The 19,077-nt window shown below is 41.6% G+C and overlaps 1 protein-coding gene across 9 annotated transcripts in view; it reads left to right on the top strand.

Annotated features, from left to right (window-relative positions):
- LOC147021761 (phosphoinositide 3-kinase regulatory subunit 5-like) overlaps positions 1 to 19,077 on the top strand; it is a 116,051-nt gene that overhangs the window by 34,109 nt on the left and 62,865 nt on the right. For 7 of the 9 annotated variants that reach the window (XM_085892056.1, XM_085892059.1, XM_085892057.1 and 4 more), the window contains one exon: positions 7,750 to 7,888. The exons of 1 other annotated variant lie outside the window; for it this stretch is intronic. In XM_085892056.1, the coding sequence (XP_085748182.1) occupies positions 7,750 to 7,888 (139 nt within the window). Of the gene's footprint in view, positions 1 to 7,197; positions 7,255 to 7,749; positions 7,889 to 19,077 lie in introns of all 9 variants that reach the window. One more of the 9 variants, XM_085892061.1, reaches the window with a different exon arrangement.

Below are 19,077 nucleotides of genomic sequence, written 5' to 3'. Positions count from 1 at the left end.
CCAGTGATTTATTTGTGTATGAGGGGGAATTAATAAGGTTTTCCCTCAACCGTGGTGGAATAGTCATGCGTAGTAAAATTCAGCACAGATGTCGGTCCTTTACGAAGCAGTTTCCTGCTCGATAACTCGTTCTTCTCGGCCATGGGTGGGTTTCTTGACACCATTGGAATATGTCATGTTTTTGACTCTTAACACTTTGAACCTTGAGCGATTAGACCAGTGTTTCTCAAGGTGGGGCATGAGGTTCAGAATTAATGACTCAATATATGATCGCTTTCATAGCTTCGCTATGAGTTCCCTTCTTGGTTGACTCGGCCATTTCTGGTGGATTTATCTGAAGTACCAGAGCAATACCAAGAGGAGTTATGTGAGTTGCAAAAAGATGAGTCGGTGAAAACTCTTTTCAAGATCAAAGGAACCATGGTGTGGCTGTCTGAGGAGAGCGAAAAGAAATACCCAAACTCGACTACTTTGGCAAGGGAAAGTATTGATAAATTTTTCCATCATCTTATTTAGTCGAAAGTGGATTTAGTGTTGTTACCGATTTGCTGCAACCTAAGAGAAATCGACTGGAAATCATGAAATGTGGTGATTTAAGGCTGAAACTGACAAGATTGGTTCCTCGAATCAAACAAATCTGCAGCCAGCGTCAAGGGCAGGGCTCCCATTGAAGTGAGTAGCAATTGAATAAAATTTGCAATAAAGTTTTAATAAAGCCTTTTGCATACATATTGTTGTGCTTGAGGAAATTCGCAAACCACCATTCAGGTCCCGTAGGTGAGATATCTCTGTAAGTATATGTGTAGTTAGCCCCAAACCCGTTGTTTAGAGGGAATAAATGTCATTCATTCGGGCTGCGACCCTTTGAGTCGTTTTTCTGTTCTATCTTTATTTTGAACCAACCACGTCTCAACCGCCATCACACAACAACCACCAACCGCAATGCCGCTTCACAACAACAACAACAACGCCAACAGCCACGACCTTTACCTTCACAACTCGCTCCCGCAAACATCGCATCACCGCCATTCCAAACGTCGCCATGGCCATAAACCACCACAATAAACCCTCCACCACCTTCACCTCTCCTTCTGTGGCCATTCCCGCACCGCTTGTGGGCACCGAGCGTCAGGCTGTCCTGGCCTCGTGCGGGACGCGCGCCGAGCCGCGGGTGCAAAGTGCGGCCTTTCCGAGGAGAATTCGGATCAGGAATGATACACGCCCACTTCTGATCCGTCCAATCAGCAAGCGCGGGGTGGTTTGGCCCCGCCTCCAGGCGCGTCGGAGTAGAATCGGGATATGCAAATTCGAGGATCAGCGGAGAATCACGCCCCTTTTTCTCCGTCCAATGGGCGAGCGTGGCTCCACCCCCGAGCTCGTTCTGATCCAGAAATTTGCATATGGGTTCTCCTGTCGGACTATAAAGCGCCGAGTGCGGGGCGAATTTAGTCAGTTTTGTAGGGCAGAGTGTGGCAGCAGAAGTCAGTTGGAGAAGAGTCAAGGCGAGTTGGAGAAGAGTCAAGTCGGGTCTGGAGAGGAGAAGTCTGTCGGAGCTCGCAGTCTGTCGGGGTTCGGAGTCTGTCGGGGAGCTGCAGAGAGAGGAAGCCTGGAGCCTGGAGCGCGGTCGAGGTGATTTGCTGCAGTCGGCTGAGGAGAATTGCAGAGGGGACTGGATAGCTTGGGTCCGAGGCAAGGAAGACGGCGGTCGGCGACGAGCTCGCAGTGGAGTCGCTCGTCGCGGGACCCAAGCAAGCCAGCTATCCTCTTTCCCCAGAGCATCCCCCCTTTTTCCCCCCTTTTTTCCCCCCTTTTTTCCCCCGCGCTGAGATAGTGCGAAAAGGGGGGCCCCGTTCCCACCCCACTCCAAGCAGTGCCAACGAAACCCGCGAAGGAGCGCGGAGTCGGGTCGCTGCCGCGCCGCCACATTTGCAGCTCATCACAAGACACGGGTAGGATCCACCCGGTCTCGCAGACCTGACCGCTCCTTCAGGTCCCACGCAAATATTGGCCCACAGGCCCCGTCTGCCCCCTTGTCTTTGAGGGTGGCCCTTTTCTTTTGCTTTTGAGTAAATGTGTTGTTGGCGCCGTCTATAAAGTAAAACTGTGTAAGTGTTGCCGTGTGCTCGCGTAGTCGGTAGTAGATCTGCATTGTTGTGTTTCTTTTGTTACATCTGCTTTTGGTGCATAATTGTTGTAATTGTATATGTGTGCTCTCCGTGTGCCGCGGAATAAATGTGCCTTATGTTGAACTGTTTTTCCCGTTTCGCTTCGTCTTTTCTTTAATTGAATCTCCATCTTGCTTCACATAAAGGGTTGGTAGTGGGCTTAATACGCCCGATAATTAATCGGAACCGACGAGGTCGACGATAACACCGCTCGGTTATCCCGATAGTACGGAACGGGTCGCTTAAGTGGCCCGTGTCCGGAGTCGACCTGCGGTGAGGTACGATCGCCCGGTCGACCCTCCGCGTGGGTACTTAGGTAGATCGAATTTGACGAACAACCCTATCCTGCGCGGGTGTGCAATTGGCACGATCGTGGTGAGGCCGAAAGGCCCACCCGTGACTAGCTCCTGGCGTTAGTCCGAGAGGTTCACGACAGAATTGTCCGTCCGGTGGGCGACGTGCTGCGATTCGAGTTACGTGGCCGTTCGCACGCCGGCGGGCGCGAATTCGCAACAATATGTAGTATATACTGTAGTCTCCAATCATGGTGGGGCGTACGATTTTTTTTTGAAAATCAAAGTGGGGCGTGGGACAAAAAAGGTTGAGAAACACTGGGTTAGACTCTTGGCTCCTCCACCATGGGCTCCTTGGAGAAAAATCCGGCTGCTCGGGTACATGGAGGTTTGTACAGTGGCCGGTAAACCGGCCTCTTGGATATATAGAGGTTTGAACAGTGGCCGGTAAACCGGCTGCTTGGGTATATGGAGGTTTGAATAGTGGCCGGTGAACCGGCCGCTTGGGTGTATGGACGTTTTAATAGTGGTCGGTAAACCGGCTGCTTGGGTATGTGGAGGTTTTAATAGTGGTCGGTAAACCGGCTGCTTGGATATGTGGAGGTTTGAATAGTGGCTGTTAAACCGGCCAGTTTGGTATGTGGAGGTTTGAATAGTGGCCGGTAAACCGGCCGCTTGGGTATATGGAGGTTTGAATAATTGCCGGTATACCGGCCACTTGGGTATATGGAGGTTTGAATAGTGGCCAGTAAACTGGCCGCTTTGGTGTATGGAGGTTTGAATAGTGGCCGGTAAACTGGCCGCTTTGGTGTATGGAGGTTTGAATAGTGGCTGGTAAACCGGCCTCTTGGAGATATAGAGGTATGAACAGTGGCCAGTAAACTGACCACTAGGGTGTATGGAGGTTTGAATAGTGGCCAGTAAACCGGCCACTTGGGTCTATGGAAGTTTGCACAGTGGCCGGTAAACCGGGCCTCTTGGATATATTGAGGTTTGAACAGTGGCCAGTAAACCGGCTGCTTGGGTATATGGAGGTTTGAATAGTGGCCAGTACCGGCCTCTTGGATATATAGAGGTTTGAACAGTGACCAGTAAACTGGCCGCTTTGGTGTATGGAGGTTTGAACAGTGGCCGGTAAACCGGCCTCTTGGATATATAGAGGTTTGAACAGTGGCCAGTAAACTGACCGCTAGGGTGTATGGAGGTTTGAATAGTGGCTGGTAAACCGGCCACTTGGGTATATGGAGGTTTGAATCGTGGCTGGTAAACCGGCCACTTGGGTATATAGAGGTTTGAATAGTGGCCGGTAAACCGGCTGCTTGTGTATATGGAGGTTTGAATAGTGGCCAGTAAACCAGCCACTTGGGTGTATGGAGGTTTGAATAGTGGCTGGTAAACCGGCCGCTTGGGTATATAGAGGTTTGAATAGTGGCCGGTAAACCGGCTGCTTGTGTATCTGGAGGTTTGAATAGTGGCCGGTAAACCGGCTGCTTGTGTATATGGAGGTTTGAATAGTGGCCGGTAAACCGCCCACTTGGGTATATGGAGGTTTGAATAGTGGCCGGTAAACTGGCCGCTTGGGTTTATGGAGGTTTTAATAGTGGCCGGTAAACCGGCTGCTTGGGTATATGGAGGTTTGAATAGTGGCCGGTTTACCGGCTGCTTGGGTGTATGGAGGTTTTAATAGTGGCCAGTAAACCGGCTGCTTGGGTATATGGAGGTTTGAATAGTGGCCAGTAAACCGGCCGCTTGGGTGTATGGAGGTTTGAATAGTGGCCAGTAAACCGGCCGCTTGAGTATATGGAGGTTTGAATTGTGGCTGGTAAACCGGCCGCTTGGGTATATGGAGGTTTGAATAGTGGCTGTTAAACTGGCCGCTTGGGTATATGGAGGTTTGAATAGTGGCCGGTAAACCGGCCGCTTGAGTATATGGAGGTTTGAATTGTGGCTGTTAAACTGGCCGCTTGGGTGTATGGAGGTTTGAATAGTGGCCGATAAACTGGCCGCTTGGGTGTATGGAGGTTTGAGTAGTGGCCGATAAACTGGCCGCTTGGGTGTATGGAGGTTTGAATAGTGGCTGGTAAACCGGCCAGTTTGGTATGTGGAGGTTTGAATAGTGGCTGGTAAACTGGCCACTTGGGTATATGGAGGTTTGAATGGTGGCTGGTGAAACGGTCGCGAGGGTTCAAAGAGTCAATCAATGATCCAATGCCATTTTCTCAACATTCCTTTCCAATCGGGCTTTGTTGTTCTCTTCAGATTATGACATGATCTTCATCTTGAACATGTATTGAAAGACTGGACTCTTCAAAATGGTCTCCTCTCCTTGCTTGATGTCAAACATGTCATTATTCTCTGCTCTCCATTTAGTCTCACTAATTACCTCCTCCACCGAAGGTGGAAGGACATTATGTTTTCACCCGTGTCTGGTTGTTATCTCCATTTGCGGTGTTGTTACTTACGAAATCTAAAGATCTAAGGAATCTAAAGATTTTGTAAGTATATTGATGACTTCCGTCCTCTGTTTGTGTGTTTGTGTGTTTGTTTGTAGGCATGATAACTCGAGAACGGAAGAAGCTACCAATGTCAAATTACACCACGTGATTCAGGAGGGTGATGGCTCGCGCTAATTAGATTTTGGTCAAAATCGGTCAAAGGTCAAGGTCACAGTGAGGTCAAACATTCGATTTTTGATGGTTTGGTACAGAATCATCGTAGAAACTTCTCTCGAGACAACTTTTACTAGACAAGGTCAGAGGTGAAGTTGATGATTTCGTAAGTACCAGTCTATGACTGCTTGTTACTTACGAAATCTAAAGATTTCGTAAGTATATTGATGACCTCCGTTTCTGTTTGTTTGTTTGTTTGTTTGTTTGTAGGCACGATAACTCGAGAACAGAAGAAGCTACCAATGTCAAATTACACCACGTGATTCAGGAGGCTGATGACTCGTGCTGATTAGATTTTGGTCAAAATCGGTCAAAGGTCAAGGTCACAGTGAGGTCAAACATCCCAAAAAAGTTAGAACTCGAACGGAAGAAGCGACCAATGTCAAATTACACCACGTGATTCAGGAGGGTGATTGCTAGCGCAAATTAGATTTTGGTCAAAATCGGTCAAAGGTCAAGGTCACAGTGAGGTCAAACATCCAAAACATTCGATTTTTGATGGTTTGGTACAGAATCATCGTAGAAACTTCTGGTTTGCGTCGCTACCTTCTCTCGAGACAGCTTTTATTACACAAGGTCAGAGGTCAAGTTGACGATTTCGTAAGTACCAGTCTATGACTGCTTGTTTGTTTGTTACTTACGAAATCTAAAGATTTCGTAAGTATATTGATGACTTCCGTTTCTGTTTGTTTGTTTGTTTGTAGGCACGATAACTTGAGAAGGGAAGAAGCTACCAATGTCGAATTACACCACGTGATTCAGGAGGGTGATGGCTAGTGCTGATTAGATTTTGGTCAAAATCGGTCAAAGGTCAAGGTCACGGTGATGTCAAATATTCGATTTTTGATGGTTTGGTACAGATAACTCGAACGGAAGAAGCTACCAATGTCAAATTACACCACGTGATTCAGGAGGGTGATGGCAAGTGCTGATTAGATTTTGGTCAAAATCGGTCAAAGGTCAAGGTCACAGTGAGGTCAAACATTCAAAAAATAACTCGAGAACGGAAGAAGCTTCCAATGTCAAATTACACCACGTGATTCAGGAGGGCGATGGCTAGCGCTGCTTAGATTTTGGTCAAAATCGGTCAAAGGTCAAGGTCACAGTGAGGTCAAACATCCAAAACATTTGATTTTTGATGGTTTGGTACAGAATCATCGTAGAAACTTCTGGTTTGCGTCGCTACCTTCTCGAGAGACAGCTTTTATTAGACAAGGTCAGAGGTCAAGTTGCCGATTTCGTAAGTACCAGTCTATGACTGCTTGTTTGTTTGTTTGTAGGCACGATAACTCGAGAACGGAAGAAGCTACCAATGTCAAATTACACCACGTGATTCAGGAGGGTAATGGCTTGTGCTGATTAGATTTTGGTCAAAATCGGTCAAAGGTCAAGGTCACAATGAGGTCAAATATTCGATTTTTGATCGTTTGGTTCAGATAACTCGAGAACGGAAGAAGCTACCAATGTCAAATTACACCACGTGATTCAGGAGGCTGATGGCTAGCGCTGATTAGATTTTGGTCAAAATCGGTCAACGGTCAAGGTCACAGTGAGGTCAAACATTCGATTTTTGATGGTTTGGTACAGAATCATTGTAGAAACTTCTGGTTTGCGTCGCTACCTTCTCGAGAGATAGCTTTTATTTGACAAGGTCAGAGGTCAAGTTGACGATTTCATAAGTACCAGTCTATGACTGCTTGTTTGTTCGTTTGTCTGTGTGGAGGATATCTCAAAACTTTTTGGGTGGATTCGGATGAAATTTGGTTGACAAGTTGGGTGTTTGACAAGGATGAACTGCTTAGATTTTGGTGAAGATCTGCATCTGGATCCGGCTACTAGAATTCTTTGAAGTGATTTTTCACTCTTGATAGATGGGGCCAAAAACGATATATAGCATGATATTTCAAAAATGTATTGGGTCCAATATGTTCCAGTGGATCAGGCATTGCGTGGCAGAGGTATGCGCTCTCCCGAGTGCTTTTCTAGTTTAATGTCGTTTGGTGTTGTTAACTTTTGTAAACTAAATAGAAATGGACTAATGATGTATTTTTCCCACATTTTGTCGATCAGATGCAGATATGTGAAGATGTTTGACTCTTAAAGAAGAATACTAAAATCCGATTTGCTGTAAGGCCATCTTTCTAAAGTGCTGCGATCTTTTTGAGTGGTCCTCTTGTAAACTAGTCAATCCATTTGTACTCTGACTTGATACACTCATAACCCGAAAAGCTAAAATATTTTGAATACAGAGTTGTCTTCACTTAGCATTCCTTGCTCTGTTGAATGAGATGGAGTTGACATTTGACGTATTTCCATGCCTACGACATTTTAAGAGATTGATGAGCAAAGGGCAAATTAAATTGCGAAGGCTTTTGTTGTGAACACTTGCTGACTTTGTGCATCTGCTTTCCTAGCTTTGGTTTGAATTTTTGTTGAAGGATTTAGGAGGTAGACAAAGTAAACTTGAGCAGATGCACAAACTATAATGGCAAACTAGTCAATCATGAAGGCTCATGTCATTCTGCAGAGAAAGCAGACAGGTTGCTCTGTTAAAAGGATTTTGTTGCTGAATTTGGTCATCTTGACAAGCAGACAGATACCACCTGTTGATATTTTCTGTAGATGCCGCATATCCATGGAAATAATGATGTCCTTCAAAGAGCATATTGCCATTTTCGAAAGTTCCTCTCTCTGCCCAATCCCATGGGCTACGTGTGTCGAGACATCCTGAGCCTCATCAAAGCCGAGCGGAGGGCACCAGGTATGTTAAGTATTTTGGAGTTTTGCCAGGACCAGTAGAAGATTCAGTATCATCTTTAACGAGGTGTAACTTTACGCTGTACACTTCTTAATGTGTAAATTTTTATAGGGCTCACACATTACATTTTAGCATTTATAAGCTTGGCTGTAAAGTAAGTATGAAGAAGTCATCAAGATAATTTTTGGGGTAACAAAACCTGTCAACATTCACTTGGTGGTTGCAATTCAAGTTATATGATGATTATAAAAACTCATCTTGTTTTTCTGATTCTCAAGAAATGTTTGCCAAACCTTTGTAGCAGCACTTGCAGAATTATTTATCACTCCATAATTTTCATTTGGATTTTTTTTTCTCTCACCAATTTTCTTGTTCAGATTTTGTGCACTCGCGAGGAGCCCGTCCTTACGGATGGGTTAATTGCACCCATAATTACAAATTGGATGATTGTAATACCAACCTCCACCAGGAGCGGTGCTTTTCAATAGACATTTATGTTGCGAGAATCGGGGTGCTTCCTCTACCCTGAACCCCCTTGAACTATTTATTTATTTTTATTTCACCACTTAAAACATTCCTGTGCACAACCGAAATACAACCACTATAGTATGGTGAATATGTGAAAGACATGTTCATTTCTGGCAGAAAGCATGAAAATGGGTATGTAGGGATTTTCAAGTATGCAGATTTCAAAAATGGTTAGAAACAGATGATCCAACAAAGGGGACTAACCCAAAATTGGCATTTATTGGTTGAATGAGCATTTATTTTGTTGTCATTTGTTTGCAAATGACATAGCAAAATTAAAAAAAAAATCACCACTGTGGCCCATAAATCAGGTATACACACATTTTGCATTTCATTTTACAAGCAGGACTCTGAAAATATTTTGCTGGACAAATAGCTGCCACTAGTTTCTCAAAAATGCCAGGACGTTCTGTACAAATTTCCGATCCTTTCAAATGTGCAAGATTAATATTTAGATATTTAGATGTATTTATGTAGAGGCAGTTCCTATGACATATCAGGAAGTCTGTCGAGTAAAATTATAGAAGATGGCTCTATTTTTAGCATTTGCATTGCAGACAATTTATAGATGCAACACATAAAATCATACAGGTCTCCTTATTTTCATACATAGACATGACTGCTTGAGGCACTACATACCAGGACTGCCAGGAGATCACACATGAACTGATCTCAATCCAACAATGTTGCTTAAGGTGCTATCACACCTTAATGATTTGGCCAGCATATGCCGACTTATGAAAAATTTGTCTAAAATGCTGGCACACGTCGAATACTTTATGTGTAAGTTTTGTATACGTTAAGAGCATGCTGAAAAACACTGCCATACGTCGTAGTACGCTGGCTTTCATCGTTGTACTTTGCGGTTGTCCTCAAATTTTAGCGTGCTTGAAATTTTACGACGTATGCCAGCGTATGACTCACAAGTTCCGCTACGCTGGCCATAAGTTGTAGGCACGTTATGCGATCGTTGACACACGTCGACACACGTTACTTGTAAGTTACTCATAAGTCGAAACACGTCGATGTAATGATTAGCGTACCCGAAACTTATTTATAATCTATGAGTAACGTGTTGTAGGCACGTTACACGATCGTTGACACACGTCGAGGCACGTTATGCGATCATTGGCACACCTCGAGGCACGTTACTTGTAAGTTACTCATAAGTTGAAACACGTCGAGGTAATGCTTAGCGTACTCAAAACTTATTTCTAACCTATGAGTAACGTGCTTTGAACCTATGTGTAATGTACCTCCAACGCATATTGACGTATGTAGACGTATTCGATTGACATCTTCCGGATGACCACAGAACTTACTGAACGTGTTTCTAATTCACAGCTACCGTACAATGGCGTATTGGCAGCGATTAAAAGAAAAAACAACAATAACTTCCGATATTTCGTCACGTGCCGTTACGTCACATCCGATTTTCTCTTCAGTTTGCTCATGTCTTATTCTTAGTTCCTCCTCTGTGAATATTTTCTGTTTGAGGATATTGTCACGTCGACGTCGAAACTTAAAAGCAAATGTGCGAATATATTTTAAAATTCGTGATAGACTAAAAACAAAAAAATCTATATATTAATACTGAAGGACCAATTTTGTGCTCCTCCTCGCGGTCGCGTCACGTTTTTCTCGGTACTGTGACCTGGACTGAAAGAAACTTCGTACCTGTAAGAGTGCATCGCACATCGTGGCAATAGTCAACTTTCAAATCTGAAGCAGAATAAACACTTTTCGTTGAGACGGGGGTGGGGGATGAAGAGGCGGGGGGCAAGGTAAGCAAATTTTTGGGCGGGGGTAAGCAAATTGAAAGCTGGAGATGGGGAGGGGGAAGGGGGCGGGGGCTGGGGTGAATTAGGCGGGGTTAAGTGTGAGGGGGTGGACAGGGGGCGGGGGCCTGGGGGAAAGTGGGGCGGGGAATCAAGAGACGGGTCGGGGAGTGAAGAGGCCGGAGCGGAGCCGGGGGTAATTGAATTTTTGGGCGGGTGTAAGCAAATTGAAGGTGGGGGGGGGAATGGGGCAGGGGCGGGGGATGAGTGGGCGGGGGCAAGCATGCCCTGTCCAGTCCATGTCCCTCGAGTGTGGGTGAGCTGGTAAGGGTGGTTGAATGAACGGAATCCGTCTGTGACGGGGTTTCGGCTCGTAATAAAAAAAACAACAACAACTTCAAATATTTCGTCACGTGCCTTCACAGAGCCAAGGAGAAAAAATGAAAATGTGCCTTGACGGAGAAAATAAGTTTTGGGTATGCTAAACATTACCTCGACGTGTTTTGACTTATGAGTAACTTACAAGGAACTTGTGTCAACGATCGCATATCGTGCCTACAACTTATTCCCAGCATTGTGGAACGTGCGAGTCATACGGCAAGTACGTCGTAAAATTTTCAGCATGCTTGAAATTTCACGACGTACAAGACGTACCACAAAATATGACAAAATACTTCATCGTTTTTCAGCGTGCTCTTCACGTATACGCAACTTACCCATAACGTATTCGACGTGTGCCAGCTTGGTTCGGCAAATTTTTCATAGGTCGGCATACGCTGGCTAAATCGTCAAGGTGTGACTGCGTGGTTGACACTTTCAATTTTTAGGCGGTTATGATTTAAATCGGCGTGTGGCAGGTTTTTAACAGGTTACGCCACGAGTTCGTCGGCGATACGTGCAGCGCGCTATGCCTAAGTTAAACTATCGTTGGGCATAGGTTGTGAACGCCGACAACAGGCTAAGCATTCGTTGGTATAAGTTACTTATAAGACAATGAAACGTTCTGTGCCCATTACTAATATGTTATGCATACGACCAACACGTTATGAATACGACCAAAACTTAAAAAAAAAAAAAATTTCAGCGTACGCCAACGTTTTACATACATTTTTATACGTTGCCATTGCTGGCTAAATCGTCAAGGTGTGACAGCGCCTTTATGCTAGTCTCAGAAAACAGATTGACAAACTGTTCATGATGCATCACATTTTAATTATGGGAATAGATAGGTTTTGTTATAAATGGAACTCACATTTAAATGAACATTGTTATTCCATTATTCACCTTGTCCAGGACAAAAACACAATTTGGTACACTGCAAATTTGCTTTGAAGAATTTGCACCTGCCCGAACAACTCTTTTTGCAGTTGCATTCGATGAGTTCACAGCATCCCTTAGACTAGAGGCTTCTTGAAGTGTACTCCAGAAAGGTGCCCAACCACTTTCATCATCTCTAATCCAGCCCCATTCTCCCAGTGATGGTAATGTGGGATCTGCAGTCAGTGTCTGACCCCAGATATGGTCAGTTTGGAATAGTGCCCTTTTTTATATGTTGTCCTTCCTTTACTGGCAACAGAAACTCCATAATCAAGCAAGTCTCTTCTCTTCTTGTTCAGTATCTTCTCTTGTAAAAAAAGGTGTATTATCACCCTCATATGTAACATTCATTTATCTTATTAATCTTGTAAAGTAATTCATTTTTGGTGTAATTTTGAAACAGTTATGCTCCCTTTTATATATTTTTATTTCCATTAATTAGAAGATGATCACAGAATATACATTGTTAATGAGCTTTCGACTATGTGTTTAATCCCACTCTATCACATGTAGCGCAATTCTCAAATTTGTCATATGGAGAATCGGGGAATCCAAGAGGCTCAAGATCTAGTATACTATTCATATTTATAAAGTAAAACTTTACTTCAAATAAAATTCATCTTTGGTACTTTCATTGGTGCTTTCACAATCATCTATAAAACTACTTTCATAACTATTGTTTGAACACAAACTCTCGGTATCATAACTGTCTTCTGTTCCAACATAGATACTATCATCACTCTCATAATCTTCAAATTCTTCACTTGAATAATGACTTATTTAATGAGCAGAAAAAAACATTACCATCTATATCCACAAACTTTTTTCATGAACAGATTCCACAACTACATTTTTTAACATAAAAGGTAATTTTAAAATGGTTCCAAACTACTACTGAATGAAATCTCATTTCACCTGATATATTAACATCCTTTATTTCATCAAAATTTATATCTTTAGGGTTGTTGAAAAAAATACAAATTTCTCCTAGCTTTTTGCTGATGGTCTTATCTTTTTCTTTCGAAAGCTTCATCCATAAGGTTTTTCTTTTTTGATACTTTTTCTTGTTTCATTGCTTTTTCTAGTTTTGAATATATTGCCAGAAGGAGAGGAGAAACTTTTGTTCGAGCTACTTTAATTGATGTTCTTCCAGATATACTAAAAGCCCTTCCACTGAAGAAAATTGAAGAACTCATATTATTCACCATAATTGCTTTTATCCAATCGTTGTTATATTTATCTTTATTCAATTTTACATCCTCGACATATTTCTCAGTATCTTTTACAAATGTAGAGATTGTGTGAAACTTGGCTTTTGTGTCTTGATGCATTGTATTTATTAAGTGACAAAAGTTGTAGTACAGCGGATAAGCTCTCATATTTTAACAAATTGTGCATTTTATGAGAAAAGCATGAAATTTCTAGCATAGTTAGGTCATACCATAATGTTTATTTTCGGATGTGGAGGGAAGTCAGATTTGACCTCTGAGGGGACAGTGAGAGGTGGCCGCTATGAGGGGACAGTGAGAGGTGGCCGAAATCCAAGATGGCCGCTAGTCACCCGGGTCGAATGTTAAAACGTCCTTAATTTTGGAACCAGACTGTGCAGAAAAACATTTACGGTGTCATTTCCAACTAAATTGGGGATGCCCATTCATTTGGTGATACCTTTGAGCATGTCAGAATTCAAGGAAATGAATTTAGGTCAAGGTCAAGGTCAAAATTTATCAAAAAATAAGCAATCAGGTTAAGGCACTTGTGACAGTGCTGGAAGAGATGGGGAATCCATTTCTAGAACACAGTCAAGACCTACTAGTCATTGACACAAGGGACATCGTGGACACCCTAGTGGCTGAAACTGTGAGAAGAATCAAGACTCTTGGTGAGGAGCAGTACACCAAGTTTGTGAGAGAAAGGCAGGAACAATGTACAACACCTATCACACAAACACTTCCAAAGAACAAGTTGCCACTGTTCAGTAGGTCACCGGTCAAGATTAAGTCAAAACAGAAGGCACAGCTCGCAGCACTGAAGAGTGACTGGTCTCTTTTCGAGGCTGTACATCTCCTGTCAAACACGAGACGGAGACATGAACAATTTCTTCTCCCATGAAAACCCTGCAGCCCCGCCAGCTCTGTCAACTGGAGGGAAAATTCGGATTGGGGTTTAATCAGATCTACTTCGCTGCCTGGAATCAGATCTGCTCCAAAAGAATAGTGTGCCTATGGCTGATGCAACAATTCTTGATGGTGCAGCTGTGGTTCAAATGCTAAATCGGGGAACATCAAGAACATTTCAAGAGTATGAAGAAAGAGTGTTTGCACCATACATCTCTGCTCAACTTGAGAAAAGCAGCCGCATTGACCTTGTCTGGGATGTATACCTACCCGCCAGCCTCAAAGCCTCAACAAGACAGAAGAGGAGAAAGGGCACCAAGAAAAGAGTGGCTCCTTCTACTGTGATGCCAAAGAACTGGAAGGACTTCCTTCAATGTGATGATAACAAAACCGAATTGTTTGCTTTCCTGTCACGCGTAGTTGTTCATCTTCCTCTAGCAGAGGGCAAGGAACTGTATGCAACAGATGGAAGTGGAGTCCTTTGCTCTCTGGCTGAGTCATACTTGGCCCACCTTGCCCCATGTTCGCAGGAGGAGGCCAACACTCGTCTACTTCTGCATGTGGCAGATGCTGTGCAAAAGGCATGTAAGAAGGTGACCATACGTACCGTTGATACTGATGTAGTACTGGCTGTAGCTTCATTCAGCAAGACAGCTAATGAGCTGTGGGTTGCCTTTGGTGTCGGGTCAAGCTTTCGTTGCATAGCTGTTCACGAAATGGTTGCCACAATGAATCCAACACATTGTCTGACTCTCCCAGTCCTTCACACTTTCACCAGGTGTGACACTGTATCTGCATTTGCTGGCAGAGGAAAGAAGACTGCCTGGGAAAATTGGAAGTCTTTCCCAGAGGTGAATGATGCTTTCAATGAACTCCATTGCATTCCAAGTGAGGTCAGTGAAGGATCAATGTTACTGCTAGAGCGATTTGTGGTGCTAATGTATGACTGAACCAGTGAGAGCACGGAAGTGAATCATGCCAGGAAACAGCTCTTCACACAGAAGTCTAGAACTCTAGAGAACATTCCTCCAACCCAGGCAGCACTCAAACAGCACATCAAGTGCACTTGCTACCAGGCCAACTGTTGGAACCAGGCATTGGTCCTGGATCCAGAGATGCCAGAGCCATCTGACTGGGGCTGGACAAAGGAAACAACTGGGTGGCAGCTGCTTTGGAGCACTCTCCCCGAAGCATAAAAATAGTGCACTGCACTGTGCTTCTGTTCTGGAGGCTGTTGGATTTTGATCACGACCATTACCATCATCATCATTGCTATTAATAAAGTATTAAATAGACTAGCAGCATGGGACTATTCTGTTAATTTTTTGTATTACTATCCCTATAGTGTCAAAATGGAAGCGAAGTTTTGCTATATTGCATAGGTCCAATCCATTGTCTTAACCAAAAGAATGTCCAAAAGTTTTTAACGTAATTTGACCTTGACCTTGATCGAAATGCATTTCCTTGGCTCCTGGCGATCTCAAAAGGATCACCAAACGAATGGCCATTCCAAACTTAGTTGGAAATGACACCTTAAATGTTTTTTTACACTGTTTAGTTCCAAAATTAAATGCGTTTGAACATTAGACCCGGTGGACTGGCGGCCATCTTGGATTTGACCTCTCACGGTCCTCAGAGGTCAAATCTGACTTCCCTCCACATCTGAAAATAAACCTTATGGTATTCACTAACTATGTCAGAAAATTCATGCTTTTCTCATAAAACGCACAATTATTGTGCTTATCTGCTGTGTAGTACTATTGGTGGGTAAAATGGTTGTAAGCACAGATTCACCTACAAATTAAATGGAATTTTCGTCAAGAAAATTTTAGTTTAAACGAAAAGCATCTACCGTATATATTACCGTGAGATTTTCATCAAGAAAATTTTATTTTAAGCAAAGTTTTTCTATATAAATAAGGTGAATGCAACGTATTGCAATGTTAATAATCATGAATATAAATGTTATAAAAACACCTTCAAACCAACAAACACATTCAATCTTTTCAGACAAATATCTCCATTTGAATGTGAAACAAAACATTGTGATGTCTGTTCTCAGGATGTCTTAAAAGAGAGTTGTAAAAAGACACCTTCAATCACAAAAACACGTAAACAACATTGAAAAATAATAAGAAAATTGGATTAGAGGAAGATGTCATTGAGACAAAACCATTTGAAATAACAACGCTTCAAAGATGTTCTAAAGATCGTATTGAAGCAAAACTTATAAGATTTAATATTAGTGTAAGATCCATTTGGGAAGCGATTCATATCTCAAAAGATTGACCTAAACTCCTGTCAAACACGAGATGCCGACAACAGGCTAAACATTCGTTGGTATAAGCTTTTTCAACATTCTCCTAACAACAATTATCATGGTTGTTAGGAGAATGTTGAAAAAGCATAAATCATTCAAAATATATCTTGGAGCCTTCTTCACCTTCTCAAGAGAAAATAATGTTATTAAAGAAAAATATATGAGAACAAATCCATCACACCTTATTACATCAATTGATAGCTTCCTCACATCTCCTATCTTTGAAGAGCGTGTTAGATTTGAAAAAGAAGAACAACAACAAGGTAGTGGGTTCAACATTGGGAATGTTTCATATATCGATCTTGATATTCTTAAATCCGCTCCGCTAAAGGCTTCTTCTTATATTGATTTACCTAACAATATAAAGAATAAAAAGGCAATAATTAGATTTTTAAAATACTGATAATAAATGCTTTCTCTGGAGTATCTTAGCACATCTTTATCCAAAAGGGACTGTGAAAGAGTTTCAAAGTGGAAGAAATATGAGAATAAATTAGAAAGTGGGGATCTAGGCATCTCTAGAGGAGAACCCATGAGCTTAAAAGATACAAGTCTGGAGACGGCGATGGTTCACGAGCAATGTACACAGTTCGCCTTTTTTATTTTTTGACCTTCTCGGGGACGCCACGGGCAAACTGGCGGGAATCGGGAAAAACGTAAATGATGAAAGTTGTAGTACTCGAAGAGCACTACTTGCATACCAACTTTCATTCGAAACAGTTGAAAACGTTAGGAGCTCGATGCCAAATTTATCGATTTTTTTTTTTTTGGACATTTTCTAAGTTCGTGACCTTGTGACCTTGACCTTGGGACGGAAATGAAAAATCGAGCTCCGTGGGGCTATGCAGGTGCCATTGGGCTAACCAAATACCGAAACCCCTGCCATATTCGACAAACCCCCTCATATCCATATGATTATATGGATTTACCTCATTTACCCATATGATTATATGGATTCCTTTGAAAGATTTAAAGAAACAAGACTTCCTCCTCAACAGTGTTTTTATAACAAGTTAGGAAGATGTCATATTATTTGTGAACAATATGAAAGAGCAAAACAAGTTTGGAAAGAGTTTGAGATATAGAATATGGGTGAATTTCATGACCTTGATTTAATAACTGATGTTTTATTACTTGCTGTGTTTGAAAAATTTAGGGAAGTTTGTTATATTAAAGATTCCTATGGACTTGATCCTGTCCATTATTATACATCTCCTGGACTAGCCCTGGAGCACTGTATTAAAAATGACTAAACAACCCCTTGATCTTCTAAGTGATGTAGATTTGCTCATGATGATTGAGAAGGCTAAAAGAGGAGGAATTTCACAAGTTTTTTCAGAGATATGCTAAGGCAAATAATAAATATCTTCCAGACTTCTCACCTGATAAGCCCACATCTTACTTAATGTACTTTGATGCTAATAACTTGTATGGCTGGGCAATGTCTGAATCTCAACCCTATGGTAATTTTAAATGGGTGAAAGAATACGAGTTCAAATCTATCTTCGATGATATAATCTCCACAAGTCAAGAAGATTTAGATAAACAGGATTATGGGTATTATTTTGAAGTAGATTTAAACTATCCTTGAAAACTTCAAAACAAACGCAAAGACCTTCCTTATGGAGCTGAAAAAGAGATCCCCAATCGAGAGCTATTCTGTGGTTATCAATAACATTTCTTCAGTTCTTCAAATGAGTTTAAATATATTCCTACAACTAAGTTACTAACAACATTGTTTTATAAAGAGAAGTATGTTTTACGTCAAATAAATCTAAAGCAATTTATAGAAGCAGGACTACAAGTTAAAAAAGTACATCAGGCACTTAAGTTTAGTGAGAGTCATTGGTTAGGGAAATATATTGATTATAATATGAGGATTAGAACAAAGGCTAATAATGATTTTGAGAACGACTTTTACAAGTTAATGACTACTTCTGTATTTGGTAAAACAATTGAAAATATAAGGCATAGACAAAATGTAAGACTTGCTACAACTTGGGAGCAGGTGTAGAAGATGATAAATAAACAAAGCTTTAAAAGAGTATAAATATTTACAGATAATTTTTGTGCTGTTCATTTGAATAAAGAGAGTATAAAGATGGATAAACCGATTTTTGTGGGAACATCTGTTTTAGATCTTTCAAAGTATTTGATGCATTATTACTTTTATAATAATCGAAAGACAAGATATGGTGAGAATATTGTATTGCTATATATGGATACGGATTGCTTCATCCTCGAGATAACTACAGATGATGTTTATAAGGATATGAAAGAAGATGAAGATATTTATGAACCAATTAATTAAGATCATAATAACCCACCCTTTTCAAATAAGAATAAAAAGGTTATTGGTAAATTTAAAGATTAATTAGGTGAAAAGATACTAAGTTAATTTGTAGGTGTTAGATCAAAGGCATATGCTTATAAATACTTAACGAGAGGGTGAAAGGAATTCAAATGTGAAAAGAAACTTAAAGGTCTAAAGAAGAGTGTATTAGAAATAGACCATAAACTTTCAACATTACCTTGAATGTATATGGAAGAGAAAGGATGTTTCGAGAGATGAATCTTATGAGAATTATAAACACGAAATATTCTCAGACTGTTAGTATGAAAGCTCTAGCAGCATTTGATGATAAAAGATATATCATGAGTGAAGGAATAAATACATTACCTTATGGGTTTAAAGTGTAAGTATTAATAAATTAAAAAAATTGGGTTGTGAGTTTTAACAGGCTACCGCTGCATTATTTTTAATTAATTAATAAATCAAGTTATTCCTGAAAATAAAACAGATATTTTTAGGATCTCAATTTGACTACTCGATTTGATTTAAAGAATTGATCATGTGAAAGAGAGGCGAAGCCCACCCCTGCAGGGATTGTAGTGTCAAAAGGGGGGGGGGGGGGTTGACAAAGTAATGTGTTCCAGTTTGAAAAGGAGAAATATGAGTGAGCGTAAGCGAGCGAATATTGCGACTTTTTTGAGAATATTGCGACAGAATTAATTATCTTCAAAACACCTCCGGGGCCGATTAAATGGCTTTCTCAACAATAAGATGGTGTCCATTCAAGCTACCTTGTGCCATTATCCCTTTTCTTTGTGTGTTTACATGTGAACAAAAGC

Source organism: Eptatretus burgeri, chromosome 8 (assembly GCF_056783735.1).
Source record: "Eptatretus burgeri isolate ZD-2024b chromosome 8, Ebu_testis_v1, whole genome shotgun sequence".
In the NCBI taxonomy this organism is placed as follows: Eukaryota; Metazoa; Chordata; class Myxini; order Myxiniformes; family Myxinidae; genus Eptatretus; species Eptatretus burgeri.
Note: the sequence above shows the minus strand (reverse complement) of the source record. Positions and strands in the feature narration are given on the sequence as shown.